Raw genomic sequence first — 21,616 nt, forward strand, 5'->3', positions numbered from 1 at the left:
CCTCTTTATCACCACTTTTGTGTCTGTAAGGACCTTCAATCTGTCTGAGTTTGATGTACAGTATTTTTTTTTAGTTATGATGGAATGGATCAACTCCGGGCAGTGGGTGTGTAGATTATAATAAGGTGCCCCACTGCCTTTCACAAAGACAGCAACACCTCCTTATTTGATAAGGAGGAAATACACAAGGAAATGTATAAAGAAATGCATAAAGAAAATGATACAGAAATAATGAGTTAGAAAAACACAGAGGGACAAAAGTGAATCAAAGTCAATTAATACATAAATACATTTGAAAAACAAATAAATGGAAAAAAAAAGTATAATAAATTGGAAATGAAATAAGAACGTGAATAAATATAAATACAATTCTTCTAATCATTTATCTTGAGTCCGATGTGTGACGGTTGAGCCTGCAGGTTAGTAATTGATGAAAACAATATGAAGGCCTATAGATAATTATATACATGAAACTGTGGCCTCAGGCAAACTTGACTATTGTCCGTCCAGAATGCATAAGAGCAATAAAACAAGTGCTGATGAGTTTGCTGAGGAGTTTGCTGATGAGTGTGGTTGTCATGCATTCGTGACTTTTAAAATAGATTTCCTTTCTAATTCTGGCAAACTTTCCAGAGACACACAAGCACGACAAACACAAACAAACACACACACACACACGAGTTTTATAATTAAATTTGGATTATAATCAAAAGTCTATTCCCTTAACAATCAGGCCAGTGAAACAGCACACACAGTCTACGGTCCTGACAGTTCAGCTATCTGTGGATGACGTCAGAAAAGGATTGTCCTCCTCGGCCACCGTATGATGTCGTGGCGTTTGCTGACGTTCACAAACTTGCCACAGTTACACGGAAACCGTTAACTCTACAGTCTCTTATTTAGTCTGACTGTCATTATTTCACATCATTTACGCCACCTGACTGTAACACCTTCAGCGGATCATAATGAGGCGCGCCGGTTTGGGTAAGAGACAGACCTCAGGATTAGCTTACTGTCTTGTTAGCTAGCTAACGTTAGCTTATGTTGTCAACAAATTCTAGTTTTTGTGTTCTCCAGGCCCAAATGTTACGTTACACTTACTTACTTTAACATAATTACGGATATTATAACCAACTAACCTTGTATTCATTATTATTTACGTTTCTTACAGGTGAAGGAGGCTCTGGAAACTATGTAGCGAGTGGATACAGTGTGCATGAAGAGGAGAATGAACACCTGCAGGAGGGACTGAGGGCCAAAGTCACAGCTTTGAAAAGTGTAAGGACTTCTTAACAACACTCTTGTTATTCTACTTTTGTCGAGTTATTTGGAAAATGCTTCACACTAAAGTCTTGTCTGCTTTCATGAGACGTTTTTTCGCCTTGATATTTCACATGTTGATATCTACTTTTCTCATATGGACTTTATGTTTTCAGTAATGTTAATTATATTCTCTATAGGAATGTGTACCTAAACATCATGTTGTGATATTTGATCTCAACAGTTGTCTATCGACATCGGGACAGAAGTGAAATACCAGAATACAATGCTGGATGACATGGTGAGTTTCACTTTCTTTAAAGTCAAATTATTCTTATAACAATGTAAAGATTATATTTATATAAAAATAAACTGAAGCAGAGAAATAACTTTTTACAAGAACAGACATAAACTTACAAAACAGCATAATTCACCTCCTTCCTTTAAAGTCTTAAGTTGATACATATATTATAAGCAAAAGTCCCTTAAAGCTCTGAGTTTGAACTTTTTAAGAAACAGACACAAATTTAAACAAATGCCTCTAAATAACAGACAGACGTAAAAAAATAAAATACATCAGTAAAAATTTACAATAATTTTCTTAATTGTAGTTTTTAATGTCTGATACGGCTGTTATGGGGCAGGTGTCTCACTCCCAAAGTGTTAAAGTTGGTGTGGTTGCTGGAGAGGTGTCCTGAGTACTGCCGGGGGTCCTTTAGCAAGGTACCTAACCCTCCAGTAGCTCTGGTGCTCTTCCTATGAAGCAGCCCCACTCTTCAGAACTCCCAAGAATTTTATTATAGAAACTTTATTAATCCCCACGGAGAAATTCTGAGGTAGAATAAAGTAAATAAAATCTAAACACAGTTCCTCACATGGGCTTTAAAAAAACTGTAATAAATCATTGAGTGTATAATTGATAATATTAAAATGATTTTCTGATTTGGTAACTAACTATTTAGTAACTAACTAATATTACAGCTGGTGGAGAGCAAACTATTTCTGGTGCTGATCATATATTTTATACTAAAAATAATTAATATAACTGAGGAAGAATATAAAAAAATATTTCATTCAGAAATATAGTGTAACTTCAATTCTGTATTTAAAAAATGATTTTGGCCAGACTCCCCCACTTTGGACTAGAAGAGCATTTGTGAGCTATCAGTGAGGCAGTGTGCTTGTGTACTTGGCTGGACTTTAAACTCCAAATCTCTCTTTCCCACACAAGGACTCGGACTTTGACTCGACAGGCGGACTGCTTGGTGCCACCATCGGCAGAGTGAAGCAGCTGTCCAGAGGCAGTCAGACCAAACTGTTGTGCTACATGCTGCTCTTCTGCTTTTTTGTCTTCTTCGTCCTGTACTGGTTCATCAAGCTGAGGTGATAAGAGGAACCTGTTGAACTGCAAATTGTCCTCTCAAGTCTGAGCCACAGATGCATCTCAAACGAGGCCAACATAATGATGAGGGAAGGCATGGCAGTGTCTCGGCTTTACAGATGCCCTGGTCTCTCAAAGTTACATAAAATAACCCCAAAATGAATTGATAAAAGGAATCACTGTTGTTTGATTTGAGACCTTTAAAAGTACGCAATGGTCTGAGGTGATAACTCACTCTGTGAAGTAGAATCTGGTTTTGTGCATATCTGAAGCACACACAGCCAGAATATGTTTGTTCTTGATCTCAGCCCAATTTACCTCTATTGAGAAGATGAGACACAAATATTAACAAGCAGCAACTGTAGAAGATAGAGCTGTGTCCTAATCCTCAAAGTCATGTGGTCATGTAGTCAGTTGCATGATTAACTCATAAAACGGTTAGGCGATCAATATATTCCATGTTGTGTTCAAAGTAATGAAATCATAGAAATCTAGTGTATGTGCTAAATGGGGTAAATATAAATATACAATAATTTGTCACCCATCCAAAAATGGCAGTATAAGCAGTGTTCTTTATTGATGTCGATGTTTTGTTGTAAAAAAAAGTTTTTTAATGTAAATAAACTAATTCTACGCTCTAAAGTGACATTGTGAAGAGTCTGTTTAGAACATGCAGAATATATTCAAACTGATTTGATATCTTATTAGGTTAAAGGAAGGAATAGAAACACAAGTCAGATTTTTTGCTTGATATTTATTTTATATAATTCATTTTAATGCACTTAATTTTTCCTGTCTAGACTAAAAAATAGGGTTTTGACTTCAATGGATAAACATTGATTCAACTCAGTCATTACAATTTACACTACACCACATGTAGGCTATTCACATTGTCAGATAAAAACAAAACAATCAGACATTATTCTGTGCTTTGAGCAGATTAGTGTTCCACTGTCCACAAACAGTATAGTTTGAACAATCAAAGGCAGGATTAAAAACAATCTTATTTCCTGTAGACATTAAACCCTTAGAACTATCACATCAGCACTTCAGGTGGACTATGTTCAGCAATTCACTGAACAATCAGCACTTCATCAGGTTATGACATCACTTCTTGGGTAGAGTGTCCATGTACTTAGAGATAATTCCCAGCATGACCTCATCAGCCCCTGCACCGATCGACATCAACCTGGAATCCCTGTGGAAAGGAAAAAAAAAAAAGATAAATGTTATGTCTCTGAAAAATTCATTAACATTTTCATCAACCGTTAATTTGTGCACCATGAGAGCATCCTCATGCTTCTGAACCTCGTGTTAATCTAGCTGCATTATTTGCCCTGTCAGTAGATGTCAGCACAGTGTAAAAATAAGAGGTTCAGAGTCTACCTCAGTCTCATTTGATTATAAACATGAAACTCGTATGCCCAACACAGCACAACAGGAGACTAAGCCTAATTGCATGTTTTTGAGAAATAATACTACACCACATGCTAGGATTTAGTGGAATCAATCAATCTGACTCTTAACTTTAATTATTAAGGAATCATGTTTAAGGTCCTGACCATGCTGCTTCTGCCAACCTATGTGGTTGCTGTTCCCATAGAAACACAAACCCTCACAAAAGTGCACATAATTGCAGACATAAAACAAATGTTGGCTACCAGCCTGGTGCAGTTACTGGTGCCGCTGTGCCATGGTTTTGTTGTCTTTGTTTTTTTTTAGATTGGATGTGATAACAAAGCACCGAGGGGAAAAACATTACCATCATGGTGCTACAGTTTGAGTTATAAATAACTTCTATGTGGTTCATAAAAAGAAAGGACCAGCTTCACCTGTAGAATCTGCTGACCAGCACGTCACTGGTGAAGCCCATTCCTCCCCAAAACTGCAGACAGCTGTCACTCAGCTCCCTGGCCAGGCGGCCCCCCTTTAATTTGGCCATGGATGCCAGCTTGGTCACATCGTTGCCTTTAATGTACAACGCTGCAGGAAAATAAAATGTTAGACTGGCAAATGTCTACAGTATACAGATTAAAAGTTTCAGATTTGCCAAAGGCTGGATCTGGTTCTGTGCTTTTTCCCAATCATACCTTTTCCCAGTAAAACCGATCAATGCCTCCATTGTCGGTATCCTCCAGAGGAACATGTGTGGGCTGCATGATTTTTTTCCTGTTTCAATGTGTGAAGAAGTTTGCCTGTGTGTGTGTCTGTGTGTTTATCTACCTGTGCCAAACACATGCAAAAGCTTTGATCTGTTTCTGGGCAAGCAGATCTGGCTTGAACTGGTACCAGCTAGATGATTTCAGTTAAAGCTTCAAGTGTTGTAAACAAAACGAGAAAAACCACAAAGCCTTGGCTGCCCGCCCGACAGATGCTTCCACGTATTTGTATGAAAACACTGCGGCGTAGAGGGTTTTCTCGGGGATGACCTGGCTGTGTGCCAGTTTTTCAGGTGGCCATGGCTGAAGGATTTAAAGTCATGCCAGTGTTCATGAATAAAACAGAGGTTTGGTCAAGCAGTTCCACAATTCGTCATACAGTTTGTAACCCCTGGATCCTTCTGTTTGCCTTTTTTTAGAGCATCATTTACCCATTTTTAAATGTATAAATGTGATTTAAATTTGAGAAGGAAAGACAGACCAAAAAGGAATCAAAAATTACAAATAAAATGACATGTAAAGACAGAAGACTATGTTAGCATGAATTTAATTTATGTGAAGAAATTACCTGAAGAAACAAATAATGTATGGGAAGGATAAAATTTGACTGATCTTGGTAAAAAACAGTTTCAGACATCCATGAAATAGTTCCTTTTGTAGCTTTAGAAATATAGAAGGACGCAGTTTGAATCCCAAAGCTATCAATTAAAATACTCTGTCTGTAGAAAGGCCTCAGTGTTGTTCACTGTTAGCATAAAGCTCCCACGTAAGTCTGTCTTTTCAACCTGTTATATCTGACATGAACAAATTACCCACTCAAGGCTGGTTTGGCATTCACATCATTCTTGCAGAGTTGAGTCAGTTGTGGCCTTTGTTACGGAGGCCTTAAGTCTTACTAGAGAAAAATTGTTTTCACGAGGAGCGCTGCATGAATTCATGGGTCTAATTTCCCTTATATTTAGTACATGTACACTCAAGAAATTAAAGTTCATTATGGGTTTCAGGGGTGTTGTGCATGATCTGGAGGAAAATAAACTTAATTTCGAAAAAGTTGATGTTGCACACAGTTTATGTACATATTGAAAATATTCACCGTTCCCACTGATAGCCCAAAGGCTGTGATGTATTACAGCACCTGTATCTCTAAAGTGAGCTCACCTGTTGCACGGTGGAGGAGGGAGCGTAGCAGCTCGACCTCCGTCTGCAGCTCTGCCAGCCTGAAGTGAACTGCCTGGTGGTGGAGGACAGGCTGCTTGAAGATCTTCCTCTGCCGCGTGTACTGGATCGTTTCCTGAATGATGATGTCCATCGTGGTTAGGACTGTGGGTGTTAAAGAAAGAGAGAGACAGAAAGTGACCCCATTACCTCTGCTTCCATCTGCAGTAATAGTTTTCTAGTTGCGCTGATGTAAATTGTCACCTTTTCATTCTCTTTAATGGCAGTAAGAGCTTTATACATATCTGCTCGATGTTTGACGCTGTTATTCATGGTCTAATTCTTAAGAGTTTACAGGGTCAGGCAGACTAATGCATCATTGTCAGACATCACTTTTCCTACATACTTAAGTCCTTTTTGAGAAAACCCCTACTCTGGCTTGTTACTCAAAACGAAAAGTAAACAACTATTTTAAAGAAGATTGATGGCTTGACCTATGAGACCTGCTAACTCCCTCATTTTTGGAAAATAAAACAGAAAAGGAGCCGTTACATAAATAAAGCATCCGATTCATTGGGTGCTCTTTAAAAAAAGAGGGAGGAATTCATTGTCGGACGTGGGAGAGGGAGAGATCTGTAAGAAAAGCTCACTCACTATTGGCCACAGCCCAGAGCCTCTCTTCCTGGAACTGAAGCATCTGGTAGGTGAAGCCCATGCCTTCCTGGCCGATGATGTTCTTGCAGGGAACACGGACGTCATCGAAGAACACTTCAGCTGTGTCCGATGACCACATGCCCAGCTTATCAATCTTGCGGGCGATGTGTATTCCTTCAGAAAGCAAAATAAACGTCATCGAGGCAAAAGGGCAAAACGTACAACAAATAACAGATGTAAAAACATGAAGGTTGGAGGGTAGTATGTCCATGGAGACAATGTAGGAATTCTGCAGTAAATCATTTGAAAAACACAATCTTAAATTGAAGGTCCATTTTTTGTTGTGCCCACACAATTTTCAGCTGAATATTTTTTCCCCAATTAAAATGCCAATTGCTTTGCTGTGCTTGTAGTTATGCTACAATGTCTGACTCATACCAGGCAGGTTCATGGGCACACAGATGAGAGATTTGTTCCTGTGTGGAGGGCCGTCACTGGTGTTGGCGAGGAGACACATCCAGTCAGCCTGGGTACCGTTGGTAGTCCACATCTTCCCCCCATTAATCACATATTCATCCCCTTTCCTCACAGCCTTGGTCATGATACCTGAATGAATATGTGGGAAATGTGGCAAAGGATAGAGAAGGGGGGGGGGGGGGGGGGGCATTGTGGAGGGGAGTGTAAAGACAGAGGGTTCAAAAAATGTCAATGAACATCAAAGACATACAATTTTGACTTTGAAATCAGAAGACTGTAAAGCAGACTTTAACTCAAACTGGTACTTTTCACACTTTTCAAGAGAAAAAAAAACATTCATGCGTTATAAGTGCATGTCGTCCTTTTTTCATGTGAAATATTTGTGCCATATAAAATGATGAACTTTAATAATGCTGGCTGCTGAATCATTTTCAGTGTTTGTGAATGAAAAGTGGTTCTTCAGGAACTTGAAAGAAAATGGTCTGATAATAAATGACCAGAAGATGAAGGAGATACACACTTGAGACATCAGAGCCGGCTCCGACTTCACTAACACCCAGGCAGGCCACTTTGTCTCCCATGATGGAGGGAAGGAGGTACTCTTTTTTTAATTCAGCTGATCCAAACCTGCACACAGAGACACATGCATACAAAGAAGTCCACAACACAGTTATGTGTCCTTATGTGATTCAAATGCTTTCTCAATTAAAACTTAACTTTTGGTAAAACTCTCCAACTGTACGTTCTAACTTTAGAAAGATAAAGCAGTGGCTGTGTGCTTTAAAATAACACTGCAATGATTGAAGCAAAAGCATTTCAAGTGGGACAGTCTTATCATGAATCACCCCCCCCCCCCACTGGTATTCCCCCACTTTTTTTCTTTTACTGCTGTCTCAGTGCTGAGAACTCGTTGCAGGCTAGAGTAGATCCCCTAATTAAGCTCTGGAGACTCCATTTGTCTATTTCACTGAATTCTGTCTCTTGTCACCACCAGCTGTTTCAAAGCAAAAGGATATCACACAACCAGCCAAGGCCCTGCATGGGTGAGACAAATATTACCAAATATATATAAACCCAAACCCTCTAAGAGTGTCGCTTAGATAAAGACTATTTGTAGCACAATTACAATACAGAAGAAGGTCTAGACCAGGACAGATTTGACTCACTTTTAAACAGAGATTGAACAATGTCACAGGTATGTTTAGCCGTGTCAGTTTAATCTATATATAATCTTAGTTCAGTAAATAATACAACAATTAGAGGTAGGGCCCGACCGATACTGGACTGTTGGGGACGATACCGATATTGGGGAGAGAGAAAAATCAGATACCGAGATATCGGCCGATATCTTTCTTCCATCTATAGAGATAAATAGATATAGATATACACATTTATTGCGTTGATCGCTCAGATGCGGCTCAAACACTTGTGGAAAAGATATACAGTAGAAGGAATACAGGATGGTAGTTGTATTGTATTCACATAAAAACATTAATTTACTTTTAAGAAAAGTTATAAGCAGTTTTTTACAGAAAGAGAATTGAAAAGGGCCTAAATTGAAATCGGCCCAAATATTCAGACCAAAATATATGGGAATCAGAAAAAGCCAAATAAATCTCTAAAAACAACACAGCCACCCTGTTGCCAGATTAGCATCACGGCTATCAGACGGTGCTGCAGAACCTCTAAAAAAGTCAGTTCAATAAATCTAAACTTGCAGTAAATATTAATGTTATGACTTGTTGAATGTCACACGTTTCTACTCCTTGTAGAAATGTGTTCATTTATACAGCAGCTTTCAACTTAGTTCATATAAACAATGGGGTATATCTAGTTTGAGCAGTTTTAACAGTGTATTTACCAGTATATAGAGCTTCAGTTGGCAACAAGAATGTTAGGAAAAAAATACCCATTGATGATTGCATGTCAATATTACTATTGAATTATATGAAATTGAAATATTCATTAATAAATGTGCATCTGAGCATCCTCCCCTTTGTATTTCAATTATTTTTCATCGTCCGGACTGAAACAAACAACCAATTAGGGTCAGCCTGCACCTACTGTAACTAGCCAACACGGCGTCTCTGCACAAACTAGCATCATCTCTCCCTCTCCCTGCCTCGGCGGTGCTGACGGCACACTGGCTGTGCGGCACGCACCAGGTGCTTCTTTTTTGGAATATACAGTATTCATTACTTTACCGTGATGTCACACACTTATGGAACTGCCCACCTGGTGTCAAGAAAGTCTTCCTGTTGCATGCCATGGAGAAGCTGCTCGACTCAGTTGCCGCCTCCATGTTTTATCCAGTTTAATTTAGTTCAACAAAGACTGTTTATTGTTCAATTAGATGCACTAACTGACAAGGACAGAAACATGGGTTGTACTTCTATAGGATCCTGTCTGAGAGAAAACTCAGAGAGAGAGTGTGCTATTAGACGCTCCGCTGTCCTTAGTGAGGGAACAAAAGAACAGTACCACTACTTCTTAACTAGTTGTTAACTAAATCATTGCCAATCATAGACCAATAAAAAAAAAGTAGACAGAAAGACGCCACATCAGGGCTGGACTAAGAAAATGCCAGAAATACTGGTGTTTCTCAAATAGTTTGGACATGGTTTGTTTTAAGAGCTCATTCTTCCATCACAGCACACTAATCTGCAGGCTTTACAGAGACACAGTGGATACCAGGAGGAGCAACAGAAGCAACCTTTTACCATCACAAAATGAAACCCATCACTATAGGATGAAATGTGCTCCAGCTCTGACACAAGTGGCTTTACTGGTAGTGTGAAAAGGAAAAAAGAACAGAAAGTAGACATTGTTGCTTGAGTCATCCATTAGTTGTTGTCTTTCTGATTAGAGAAGGACTCAGAGGCGGGGGTGGGAGCCAGAGGCTAAAGGTACTTTTACATAAAGATGTGCCATCAACTGTTGCAAACTGAGCGTTCATTTGAGCTGCAAACTTTTCAACTACCAGCAGATTTATCAGCAAATCCAATAACGCTGTTGCAGTTTCTGTTAAGTTACCTGGCCAGTGCTGGAGTAGTCATGTCAGTCTGTACGCCGATTGCCATGGGGACGCCTCCACAGCGGATGTTTCCCAACTCCTCGGACACGGCGACACTGTAGCTGAAGTCCAGACCCAGGCCTCCATACTCTGCAGAGGACAAAACACACGCTTCTTCAAGTACTGATAAGAGTTAGAGGCCGACAGTTCACTGTACACTGTGTGGATTTTGGTGTAAAGGTAATGCTTTTCATTGTATTTGAAAGAGGAAGAAGAAATGGTTGAGCAATGCCATTTTGGATAAATATACTCCATCACTAAGTAAGTCATGTTAAACTAGCCTCACACTCACCTTTCCTGTTTCCTGTTATCTCTGTAATACAATCCCTTCCTAACATGTCCCTGCATAGACACACACACACACACACACGTTTATGTGCATAATACTCCACACTGATCCGTTGTTACTGGAGCATGCACTCTAATTAATTACAGGATGTTATCATTAATTGTGCTATCTGTCATTACGTGCAGAAAGCACTGCAGTGCGAGCAGCAGCAGCACACTGCAGATAAGGGTCACTGTCATCTCAGTGTCATCCTATCCTTTCTTTGCATGAACAATCTTGATTTTGATCTCTGCAACAAAAAAAAAACCATTTACTAAAAAAAGTCAAAATTGGATGTCTTTTTCCTGAATTCTTGAAGCGGAGACATTGGCAAAGACCCCGGGTCCTTAATGGAGTGGAAGAGCGTATCACAAACTATGTTTTAAATACCACTTTGTGACAGTTATCCTCATTACATTTCCTATCTTTTGCCTTTCATCATCAGCTGCACCATCTGCTCAGAAATGAATAGCCAGCCTTTTATGCCAATAAACTTAATGCTTAAAGCCAATTTCCTGTGCACTGCTTGTAAAATAAGCTAGCTAATGCACTCACTTTTACACAAAATTTCTCTCAAGTTGTTTGTGGTAAACACAAAAACAGCTCTTAGAAAAGCTCTTGAAGTTCAGAATCTTTTTTCTGCACTTCTAAAAAAATGAAAGAAATCCTCTCATGCTCATAGCAAATGCAACAAGTCAGTAATTAATTTAAGAAGACTGAGTCAAATAACTTAAGGATGGCTGATGGATCCCATCAGTGACTGACAATGACAAATCATTTGTCAATTTATCAAAAGGAGGCCAGCAAATGCTAGCTAAGTGGATTAATATCACCTGTTCAGCTAGTTATTGAATAATTGAAGTCAGGCGTCTGTCGGTGAAAGAGAGCAGGAAAAAAAAAAGAGAGCAGAATAAAGTGGGAGAAAGAACTTTGGAGATATAGTGGGACATGCAAACAAGGGAGTAGGGGAGCCAAAAATGAGAGGAAACAGGTGCAGCTGTGCAGCGATAAGTCTCTGAACGCTGGAAACCCTGCGGTGGATACTGTGGACAAGGGGAAGCGCTGAGGTTTATCCCACTTTAAGCAAAACAGCAGGCCGCCTGGTTGAACAAGCAAGCTGAAGAAAAACAAACAAAATCCTATCACAAATGTCAGTCCGATGCCCATATGGTTCCTCTGAACAGCAGATGTGCCTGGGTGGTGGTTCTCATTAGGTGGAGCTCCATTAGAAACACAAGAGAATTTAAAGGTGCAGGAACAGCACCAGACACGAAGTAACTCTACTTCCTCATCTAAATCCTGTCCGTGTTTCAAGTGCACAAAAACATGCGTGACCTTATTGTAAAACTATGAAAAAACAAGAACCAGGGTTGTTGCGTTTTGCTCATTTCCATGACGATACTCTAACAGTCACTACAACAGATGTATGAAACTTCCCTATTCAACCTTCTCAAGCATGCATCACCATTGCAGCATGACGCACTATACATAGTTTGGTCATACAGTTTGAAAAGTCCGTATTGAATTGATCATAGTTCTAACATTTAACTTGTGAGAAAGAAAACAGCCACGACACCCAAGTTTTCTCCCGGTGGTTAGTCATCCAGACCTTATTTTCAGAAACGTTCAGTAAAAAGGGAAAACTGTGCAGGCAGCCAGGCAGGAGGAAAGAGGTCGTTGCCATTGTGTGCAGCGCAGATACCTCGCTCTGAAAGCAGAGGGAAACAGGCCGGGAGCCAAGGGTCAATCCCGGTCTTCTCCCTGAAAATGGCTGCCTTTGCAAAACTTCCTGTTCTCATGTTTTGAAAGTTAATAAAGCGTTTCCTTGTACACGGGAAAAAGAGTGGAAAAAACTGAGTGTTGAGGATTCTTGTTCTCAGAGGACTTAATAGAGGGATATGCAGAATGGCTCCAAGAGATGTCAACAGGAGGAGCGTTAACTCCGGTGCCAGTTTAAGGGCATACCCTGGTATGAATCTGTTAGAACAACTACCAGTGAGTCCTCTGTTTCCAGGATCATAAATCATCGCTGCCATTGGAGAAGCACTGCAAAGGAACAAGAATAACAAATCGGCCTGAATCCTGTTATTGACCTAATTTGTTCTCAGATTTACTTATTTCCATGCCTACATTGAAGCTTAAGTTTAAAAGCAGTAAGAGATGATGAGAAATCAAGAAAAAGACCAGAAATAATATTCAACATTTATTTTTTGAAGGCTGTTCTCCCTATTTTTTTGTTTTGTTTTGTTCACATGCTTGCGTTTGTTTCTGATAAAGGGCAAGCACCTCTCTGATTCCACCTGATGAATCATTTCTTCAGTGTACAGACCCCTAAATCCCTATTCCCATCCCTGTAATCCAAGCCTCTAAATCAATTAACTCAGTGCAGAATGCTCGGAGAGTCTGCTTCATTAGTCAGCGCTGCAGCAGAGGGACGTGTCGAGATGTCCTTATTCAAACTGCACACTCTTCTTCAAAACATATATTACCAATGCAACTTTGTTTTTTTCCCCCCTGATCCTGATGTACGGCAACTATTAAGCCAAAGGAAAATAGTTATTAGAAGGAGAACAACTTTTTTGTAGTTTTAGAGACTAGAATCAAAGAGTGATACAGTAATAGAAGCATGTGAGGTCGATTTAAGTTGCACACTAAAACACATCAAATCAGCCCCCTCGGATATTTCTGTCTGAATTAGAAGGTCATTTTGAACCTGTACAGCATTTTCCACAACTGTTTTATGCAACATGTTCCTTATGCTGTACGTGATAGAAAGAAGTCTACAACCTAAAACTACAGAGTGTCTCTGCTGCTCCTCCTCTCTAATCCTGTCAACTAATGCTCGAGTCTTGTGCACTCAGCACATTTTAATCCCCTTGCCCTCCCTCTTCTTTGACCTACAGACCTAATGTTGAGTCCTCTGCACTCAGCTGTATGTCCAACACTACCACTATGGTTTAGTTTATCTAATTATTTTGTTTGCATAAATGTCAACACAATATACAACTAGACAAAAGGAGAAGTAGCTTATTCTTCCAGATAAATGAATCTTGTTAAAAATCTTCAGATCGCCGCAGGCTGATTGTCAAACCCTCCCCACAAACCTCCTCACACATCCGGCTGAATTACACACAATGACCCCAACTCATTTGATGATCTTTTACTATACAGTACTGCAACCTCCCCCCCCCCCCCCCCCCCCCCCCCCCCCCCCCCTCCTCCTCCTAACCCAGCAGCGACACAGCTGGGTGCACATCTGGAAATAGGATGCACTGTAGCAGACAGCTGTTGCGGCATGTTGATTTGACACCAGCACCCGTCATCACAATGGGAACATTTCTACACCAGACGCACTGAAATGTATGGCTGTCAGACAGAAAGAAAAGAAAAATGAATGGAAAGTTAACTCAGCTGTGAAGAAGACATGCCAAATGCTCTTTGAAGCATTAATGGTCGAACCAAACACGCAGTGAAAGACGTTTGGTTTCTGCTCCCAAACACAACATATTTTAATCCAGGTTTCCTTCATTTATGCAAATTGCAACCACTACTTCAATAACTATTCTGTGGAATTGTTATTTATGTGTGCTCTTGGATTTTAAAATGATATCCCTTAAAGCTATATCTATGCTTTGCCAAAGCCGTTTCCATTCCCATATGTCACACATTTATCATGAGATTTTTTGCAATGGCAAAAGAAACAGCACGTCTCTAAATCAAAAATCTTGAAGACTGAGGAACAGGTGGGTATATGGATTACCTGCTTCACTTCCAAAGAATACAAATGAATGAAGTGTCTGACGGAAAATAACTCAAAACACTCCCGAGCCATTTATGTGTAATGGATAGCTCGTTTGAAAGCACACGTTGAACATCTTTGGGGTTTAAGTGTTTTTTGTGCGTTTTTTTGCTCTTCAATTGGAGCCTCTTTCAAACATGAACTCAAACATGACAGCTTAGGACATTCAGGTCCCAAAATGTGTAAAGTATCAAACTCCACAGGCCAGGAATGGTGAACCCCATCTTGGTGATAGGGCTGTGGCTCAGTGGTAGAAGGTGGAAGGTCGGGAGCTTGATCCCCAGCCCCAGTGCTTAACTGCCACATGTCACCAGGCCCTTGGGCAAGACTCTAAACCCCAAGTTGCTCCTGCTGCTTCCTGAGCACTGTGTGCAAATGGAATAAGATAATACTGATGGACACTTTACATAGCAGCCTCTGCCATGAGTGTGTGAATGAGTAGTTGTGACCTGCGGTGTAAAAGAGATTTGAGTAGTCACAAGACCAAAAATGCACTACACAGTACAAGCTAGAGTCAATTTACCATAGTTGTTGTTAGGCGTTAAATAACCAAGGTACTGCATCACCCTAACGTATATGAAATTCATTGTTGTTGTGTTTTGTCATTGTACTTGTTTGCTCTTACCGACTGGTTTGTTAACTCCAAGAAAACCGGCACTTCCTAAGATCTTGAAGACTTTGTGGGCTGGAAACTTCCCTTCTGCTTCCCACTGATCCACATGAGGGTTGATCTCCTGGTCGATGATCTACAGGGTAAACACAACAGGGGAGACATACTACATGTTTATGATTTTACAAAAAAAAAGTGAGACGGACATCGTCTTTATTATGGATTAAGTTTAGACATAGCTGTGCATGTGTTTCTATGTTCCTCCGCAAACATGCACTATTGATAATTTGGCCTCAAATATTAATGCTGAGAGCAAGACTAGCAGCCCTGCTGTTCTATCTCCTGTCTCATGACTCACATCAGATTCATGCATTATTATGAGTTGAAAAACAGTTATTGTTATAGCCACATGGGCTTCCTGCTGTGCAGTGCACATCCCTACTTAAGTCTATGTCATCTATATGTAACAGACAGACAGAGAAGGTATTACATATCAATGAATAGAAAGAAGGCTGGAAAAATATTACAGACAGTGAATCTACGACAAAGACGAATACACTGACAGTACCTTATTCCTTTATGTTCATGTTATCAGTCCCCAGCTGATAACCAAGGCTTCGCTCAGGACATACAAAATGACAAGCTGCATGCTCTTTGAAAATATAGGATCACTGCCTTACAGTTGTAGTGTCCCTCCCTCTCAGTCAATTCAATTCACTTGTATTTAACTGAAAGAAACTAAATACCAGTTCTGCTGTAAAGTATCTTATTATGACACATGGATGCTTCTTACACATCTTCAACCTGCCAGTACATAAGACACACCACAGTTACAGGTGGTACTAGGACTGCATATTTTAAGGTCAACCTACAATGTGATGTTGGTTAAATATTGACCTCTACAAATCAGGTATAATCTCAGAGTTCCTATTTCTTTCTGCTGTTCTGCATTTTATAGAGACAGTACTTGTGTTCAGAACACACGCAATCACATGAATCTAAAATATTTAGAATAGCAGTCATCTTGTTCATCCCAAGCACTTCATCAACCATGTTTTCTCTTTTTTCTTCCTCAGCCTTCACATTGACACCAACTTGTCTGAAGGGTAGCTTATGGCTAACTGAGGCTTGATTTTAGTGGCCAAATTGTGGGAATGCTGGCTTCGTGTAACCAGGGCTCCGTCTTAAAGGTCAAATGTTTGCATGCTAAAGGAAATGCACAGCATGTGTAAAAATGTATTGCATTCATTGCATAGCATAGCATAGCATGAGCAATTGTCTGCTTGTATGTCTGCTTAACATTACGATGTTACATTGAAGATGGTCTTTGCCCTTTCATCTTCAAAATATCAGAACTCCAGTTTATGAAATAGTCCTATTAAACATTTATTTTAATTTTGATCAAATTCGTGAGTGAATCTGTGTAATTGCCCAGATCATGCTTTGCCAGGTCTCAGTAAACTTAACATTTGACCACTGACTTATTTATTGTCATCAGTTCTGCCTTGAGACCAAGTGAACATTTATGCCAAATTCTTGAGCCACAGACGAAGGACAGACAATCCAAAAAGCTTAATTCCTCCAGCCTGGGCTTCAATCCCGATCTGTGTGAATCTGGAGCACAAATACAAGATGATAACAGAATTCAGTGGTAGTGCTGCTGGTACCACAAGATTATACACAGAAGTTGTCCAACCCAACTTAAAGTGCAAATTACCCTAAAATCTGGGGATTTAGGTTTTTTGAGGGATGATACTGATATTTCAAATTTAAACTGTTGGTCACAAACATTGTGCTGATAATCCACATCTTTGCATCCAACCGTCCAAATGCCAATATCAAACCGACTTCTGTGTTTCCGCCAATGTTTTAATATGCCAGGGAAGAAAAAAAAAACCTCTTAAGTATTATTTAGAACAGCATGCAAAAGTAAAGCTTGGTACTGAAACCCATATTAAAGGCATTCCTTCTGGGTTAGCAGTCTATCCATCTAGTGAGCCACAAAACCGCAGATACAAAACTGTTGAAAAATTAAGGACGACTATATTATATGCTTTAAGAGTGGAACCAAAAAAACAGCAGCTGTGATCATGGAATATCCTCAATAATATAAAAAATGGGCATTAACTGGTTGGAACAGACTCTTAGTTAAATAACTTGCTGATACAAATATCTCTCCCTGTACCAGCTTTGTGCTCATTTGTATAAGAACTAAATAATAATGGATTTATAAGGGTGGAACAAATTGGTAGTGGTAATCTCAACACTGAATTTTACATAATATCTTTCAACAGAATAATCAGATTTTCTTGTTTCTGGAAACCAAACTCAGACAGTTTTTTTTGCCTTCTCAGTGTATATCACTACTGCCTGCTTTGGTGAGTCATGACCCAAATGTCTGCAGGCTGTAAAGTTGAATTGTATCCTGGCTTTGAAATAGACTTTGGAATGGGTGAACTTTGGTGCCGTGACTCATTTTGAGCACCTGGTAGTGGTCCACAGCTGGAGAAGCACTTATGAATGAACAATCTATTGAAACGTGTTATCTTTTGTGGGAACTCAAGCTGCTTCACAGAGAATTGGATGTCGATCTAAAGTGAGGGTTACAGTACAATGTGGTATTTTATTTTTTGAAAATTCCACCTCACAGGCAAGCATTGTTAACAAAAGTGTTTGGCAGGAAACCAACAACAATTTCATGTTTGGTGATGTCCATGCCTTTCACACCAAATACAGTAACAAATAAATATGTAAACTAAAAACGTCTGTGCTGTGCCTTTTCTTGATAAATGCTTTTTAAATTAGAATGTTCTTCACAAAATATAATAAACAGCTAGAGCTGGATTGCTTTTGTTTTGACTTCTTAATTTATACAGAATAACATTTTTAATAGACGATGATAATGGACCAATGACAATCTGCCTCATAATATGTTTCTCTACTCACCACAATAGGCTCTAAATGGTGGGTAAAAGCAATTAAAATAAGAAGGTTTCAAACAAAAGAGGTATTTACAGGCAATAAGAAACATCAAATCCCAGCCTCCAGGAATGAGACAAGTTAAATGAGTCAAGTGAAAGAATGTGCATTGTGAAGAATAAACCCTACTGAATTATACTTTTATGTGGGTTTGGTTGAAGATCTGCTTCAGAGTGAAAACACAAGCAGCATTGAGTTGGAGAGGGCCAGTGTTTTACCATTCGTACTGAAAAAACAAAAGCGCTGAAGAAGAATTCACAGGATTGCGAAAAGTGATGCACACTCATTTTGTCCTTCCAAAACACACAAACCCAAACCAGCCAACCGCTCAACCAGCCAATAAAAACACACGGGCTGAGAGATATTTGAAAACACAGCAGATAGAAGACATGGACAACATGTTTTTAGCATTCAATGTTTGATACAAAAAATAGGCACTACTTTCATCAGAAATAAGGGGGCAAATCTGGACCTGAATCTGTCAAGATCAAACTTAATTTACAGCCAACTCACGAGCAAAAAAGTAGGGAAAAAAGGCAGACACCAGTCCCCTTTCACCTGCAATGAACTCATTTTTGTTTTAAGTTCAGATCCTGAAGAGGGAAAGGATGGGACGATTCTGTTTAAAAGGGAAGCGGAAAGGTTACCGGGGAGTGATTCTACATGTCTTCACAAAGGTTATTGTAGACATTTTGTGTCCAGAACCCTTTCACATCACCAAACTGTCAAGTAGTAAGGCATGGTCAAGAAAGGTGTCCAGAATGTCCAGGCTGGAGTGTCTGATGCATATTTCAGAAACAAACGCACTTAAAACTCAGAAATAGATCAGACTCTTTATAGCGCCCTCTGTTTCTAAGGAAGTTGGTAAAAAAAGCTTTTATGTATGGCGCGCCTTCTGATTAGAACAGTATTTCCCCTAGGTTTACAGCTTTTGGGGGGGGGGGGGGGGGGGGGGGAGGTGCAGGCAGACGGACGCCGACACAAACACTTGAAGGAATCTTGGTGTTCATGTGTTACTTTAAATGACAGCTGTCCTGTTCTATCGGAAAGGTATCCGTAAATGACTTCTTTCCCTGATTTCTGACTCAATCCACTATCCCATCTCTACAATAAAGGCTCAAAAAGCCCAAAAATAAATCTGAAAAATAAGTTTCAGAGGCTTAGTTACCTTTAAATATCCGTTCTTTGTCATCAATTCGCCTATTTAATGGAAAGTGACAGGACCAGTAAACCCATAAAGGCCTGAACTAGCAATGAGCAGTAAAGCGCTTCAACTCAGGCAGGCAGACTAAAAATACATTATTTACTAAAAGCGTCTATTGAGTTAAATTTAGAACAAACATTTTCCCATAATATTCTAAACTAATGTGTTACTGGTAGAACATGTGAACTACTGACCAGCAGTGTTGCTTAAAACGACACACACACACACACACACACACACACACACACACACACACACACACACACACACACACACACACACACACACACACACACACACACACACACACACACACACACACACACACACACACAGCTACATTGACAACAGTCTAAACAACCTCCCCACCCACTAACAGAAAGTTTGTAGTGGAAACATTGGCACGATGGACACCTGACCTTCAACGCTCACTAAAGGATTTCCTACAACCCCATTTGTGTACAAACCATCCTACCATAAATTCTTTTAATAAACCGAGCTGCCTCGAGTTCCCTTTCCTGCACTGCCAACATATTGTTCTGCATTTCCTTTTCCCATTTTCATCCTTCCCATTATTATTATTATTCCCAGTGCTGGTATATTTTCAACCTCCTGGCTTCCTTTTCAAGGTTTAGTCACACGACTAGCACCACACCTTTTACCGCAACATCTCTGCTCGCTGCCTTAAATTAGACACCGATTGTTATTTTCAGAGTCTGTCTCCAACCACTGTCTAGTGACATACATTCAAAATGAGTCAAGCTGATTACTAATGCTCCCTTGGATTTTGTACGACTATAATTTGCAACCACTGATTTGTAGCTTTTCAAATATAAACGCTCTGCTGATCAGATACCCCTGACTGTGGCAAAATGAGGAGAAGCAGACTAAGATTAGGCGGGAGCAGTTGGGTAAAAGGCGAATATTGAAGAGAAGTAAGAGTGACATTGTTCACCAATGGGCAGAGGGTTATTTTTTAGATAATAATTGATAATCTGTCATAATTACATAAAATAATCATTTTTACCTTTTCTCCTAGGCTTTTGGGATTGAGAAAGCTAACTAGTTTAAACGTATTTAGACCAAACAACAGATCATCTGTACACCAACATATCTATATAGATATATATATATAACATATATTTCAGGATTTGGTTGAGCAATTTCCTGGTAATCGGACAAAAGAAAGTGTGACTAATCCCGTTCCATACCACATTTGATTCCCTTCTGAACATTTGAAATGAGGCCGATGGTAGACATATGGTTACAAAACCAATTTTCCCTTCAAAATACATTCTGATATCTAAATATGGGTATTGGCTGATACATCCAATACTAATTCAATAAAACTATATAAAAAGTAAAACATGAATTGCTAACATTTGGCTTACTTTGGTTTACATTACATATCAGTACAGCACATACATTTGCTAGAAAATGTCCTTGTAAGGAATATGAGGTAGTATGAAATGGTTTTTGACTCAGAACAGCTCTTATATAAGAAAAATATTTGCTCTCAAATTAAAATCCTCGGCTTAAGGCCTTTGCCAAATATTTGTTTAATAACACAAACATGTTAGCTTCTTTAACTAGACTATATTACCTAGACCAACTTCTAAAAACTATTTCAACTAAAAGTCATAATCCATTTTTATATTGTTCTACTGGTCTTACAAAAGGCCACCATGCATCCAGACCTGTCAGTCAAACAGTAATGTGCAGCACTGGCATGAATCACATGGGATGTGTGAGTGTAGGATGGGTCATGTAAACACACAAACAATAATGTTTTCAATTATCAAATCGTGCAGTTTAACTGGCTCTTATTTCATAACATCCCTTGTTCTTTAAACTACAGAAGCAGATACAAAATAGGCTTTATCTTAAAGACTTCTACGTCTTCTATGATAAAATAATGTCCAACTTGAAGGTAGGTGGTTCTCTCCTTATTATTAAAGCTATAATAGAGAGAAGAGACTACAGACACTAACACAGGGCGACTTCATAACAAGCCAGCTCAGTGACCTCTCACCCACTTCCATTGCAATGCCACTATAATGCTTTTTTTACGGTTACATTATTTTGAATACCTGCTGTTTTGTCGAAGCACACATGGGTAATATAATGGGAAACTGTCACTTGCTTAGCAAAGAGAAAGCGACACTTGTTTTCATGGTAAAAAAAAACATGCTTGCTAATGTTATGCTAGCAGTCCTGCATACCTTTCTGAGGGACTCCTTTAATGCAAAGTGCTCTTGTGTGTAGATTAAATGGTCAGCTGCGGTCTCTGGGGCACTGGAAGACTCGGGTTTAGATGACACATTTTCAGACAAAGACCGGACACCAGTAAATGAGTTGAACTTGTACAAATTACGGCTGCTGACTAGCAAGTTTAAACGCAGGGCTCCTTCGCGCAGCGCCATCTCTGTTGACAGCCGTCTGACTGCGCATGCGCATGCTGTGACCACTTCAGGTTGAAGGTAGGGAATGTTCCCGGAATAATGTAGGAAATTTTACTTCATAAATTAGTTCGTTTT

The 21,616-nt window shown here is 39.5% G+C and overlaps 2 protein-coding genes across 2 annotated transcripts; one reads left to right on the forward strand and one right to left on the reverse strand.

The window, feature by feature from the left end:
• Nucleotides 1–796: 796 nt before the first annotated feature.
• Nucleotides 797–3,283, forward strand: bet1 (Bet1 golgi vesicular membrane trafficking protein). The gene is made up of 4 exons (XM_061059013.1): nucleotides 797–984; nucleotides 1,172–1,278; nucleotides 1,505–1,561; nucleotides 2,492–3,283. The coding sequence occupies exons 1-4, from the start codon at nucleotides 966–968 to the stop codon at nucleotides 2,645–2,647; spliced, it is 339 nt and encodes a 112-aa protein (XP_060914996.1). The 5' UTR covers nucleotides 797–965; the 3' UTR covers nucleotides 2,648–3,283.
• A 92-nt stretch (nucleotides 3,284–3,375) lies between these two features.
• zgc:85777 (uncharacterized protein LOC405871 homolog) lies at nucleotides 3,376–21,534 on the reverse strand. Its single transcript, XM_061059012.1, has 9 exons — nucleotides 21,302–21,534; nucleotides 14,912–15,032; nucleotides 10,120–10,249; nucleotides 7,607–7,713; nucleotides 7,048–7,215; nucleotides 6,610–6,783; nucleotides 5,959–6,120; nucleotides 4,474–4,624; nucleotides 3,376–3,839 (listed from the first exon to the last, which is right to left on the reverse strand). The coding sequence occupies exons 1-9, from the start codon at nucleotides 21,500–21,502 to the stop codon at nucleotides 3,749–3,751; spliced, it is 1,305 nt and encodes a 434-aa protein (XP_060914995.1). The 5' UTR covers nucleotides 21,503–21,534; the 3' UTR covers nucleotides 3,376–3,748.
• Between the last annotated feature and the right edge of the window lie 82 nt (nucleotides 21,535–21,616).

The sequence above is a fragment of the Labrus mixtus genome, chromosome 16 (genome assembly GCF_963584025.1).
Source record: "Labrus mixtus chromosome 16, fLabMix1.1, whole genome shotgun sequence".
Classification (NCBI taxonomy): Eukaryota; Metazoa; Chordata; class Actinopteri; order Labriformes; family Labridae; genus Labrus; species Labrus mixtus.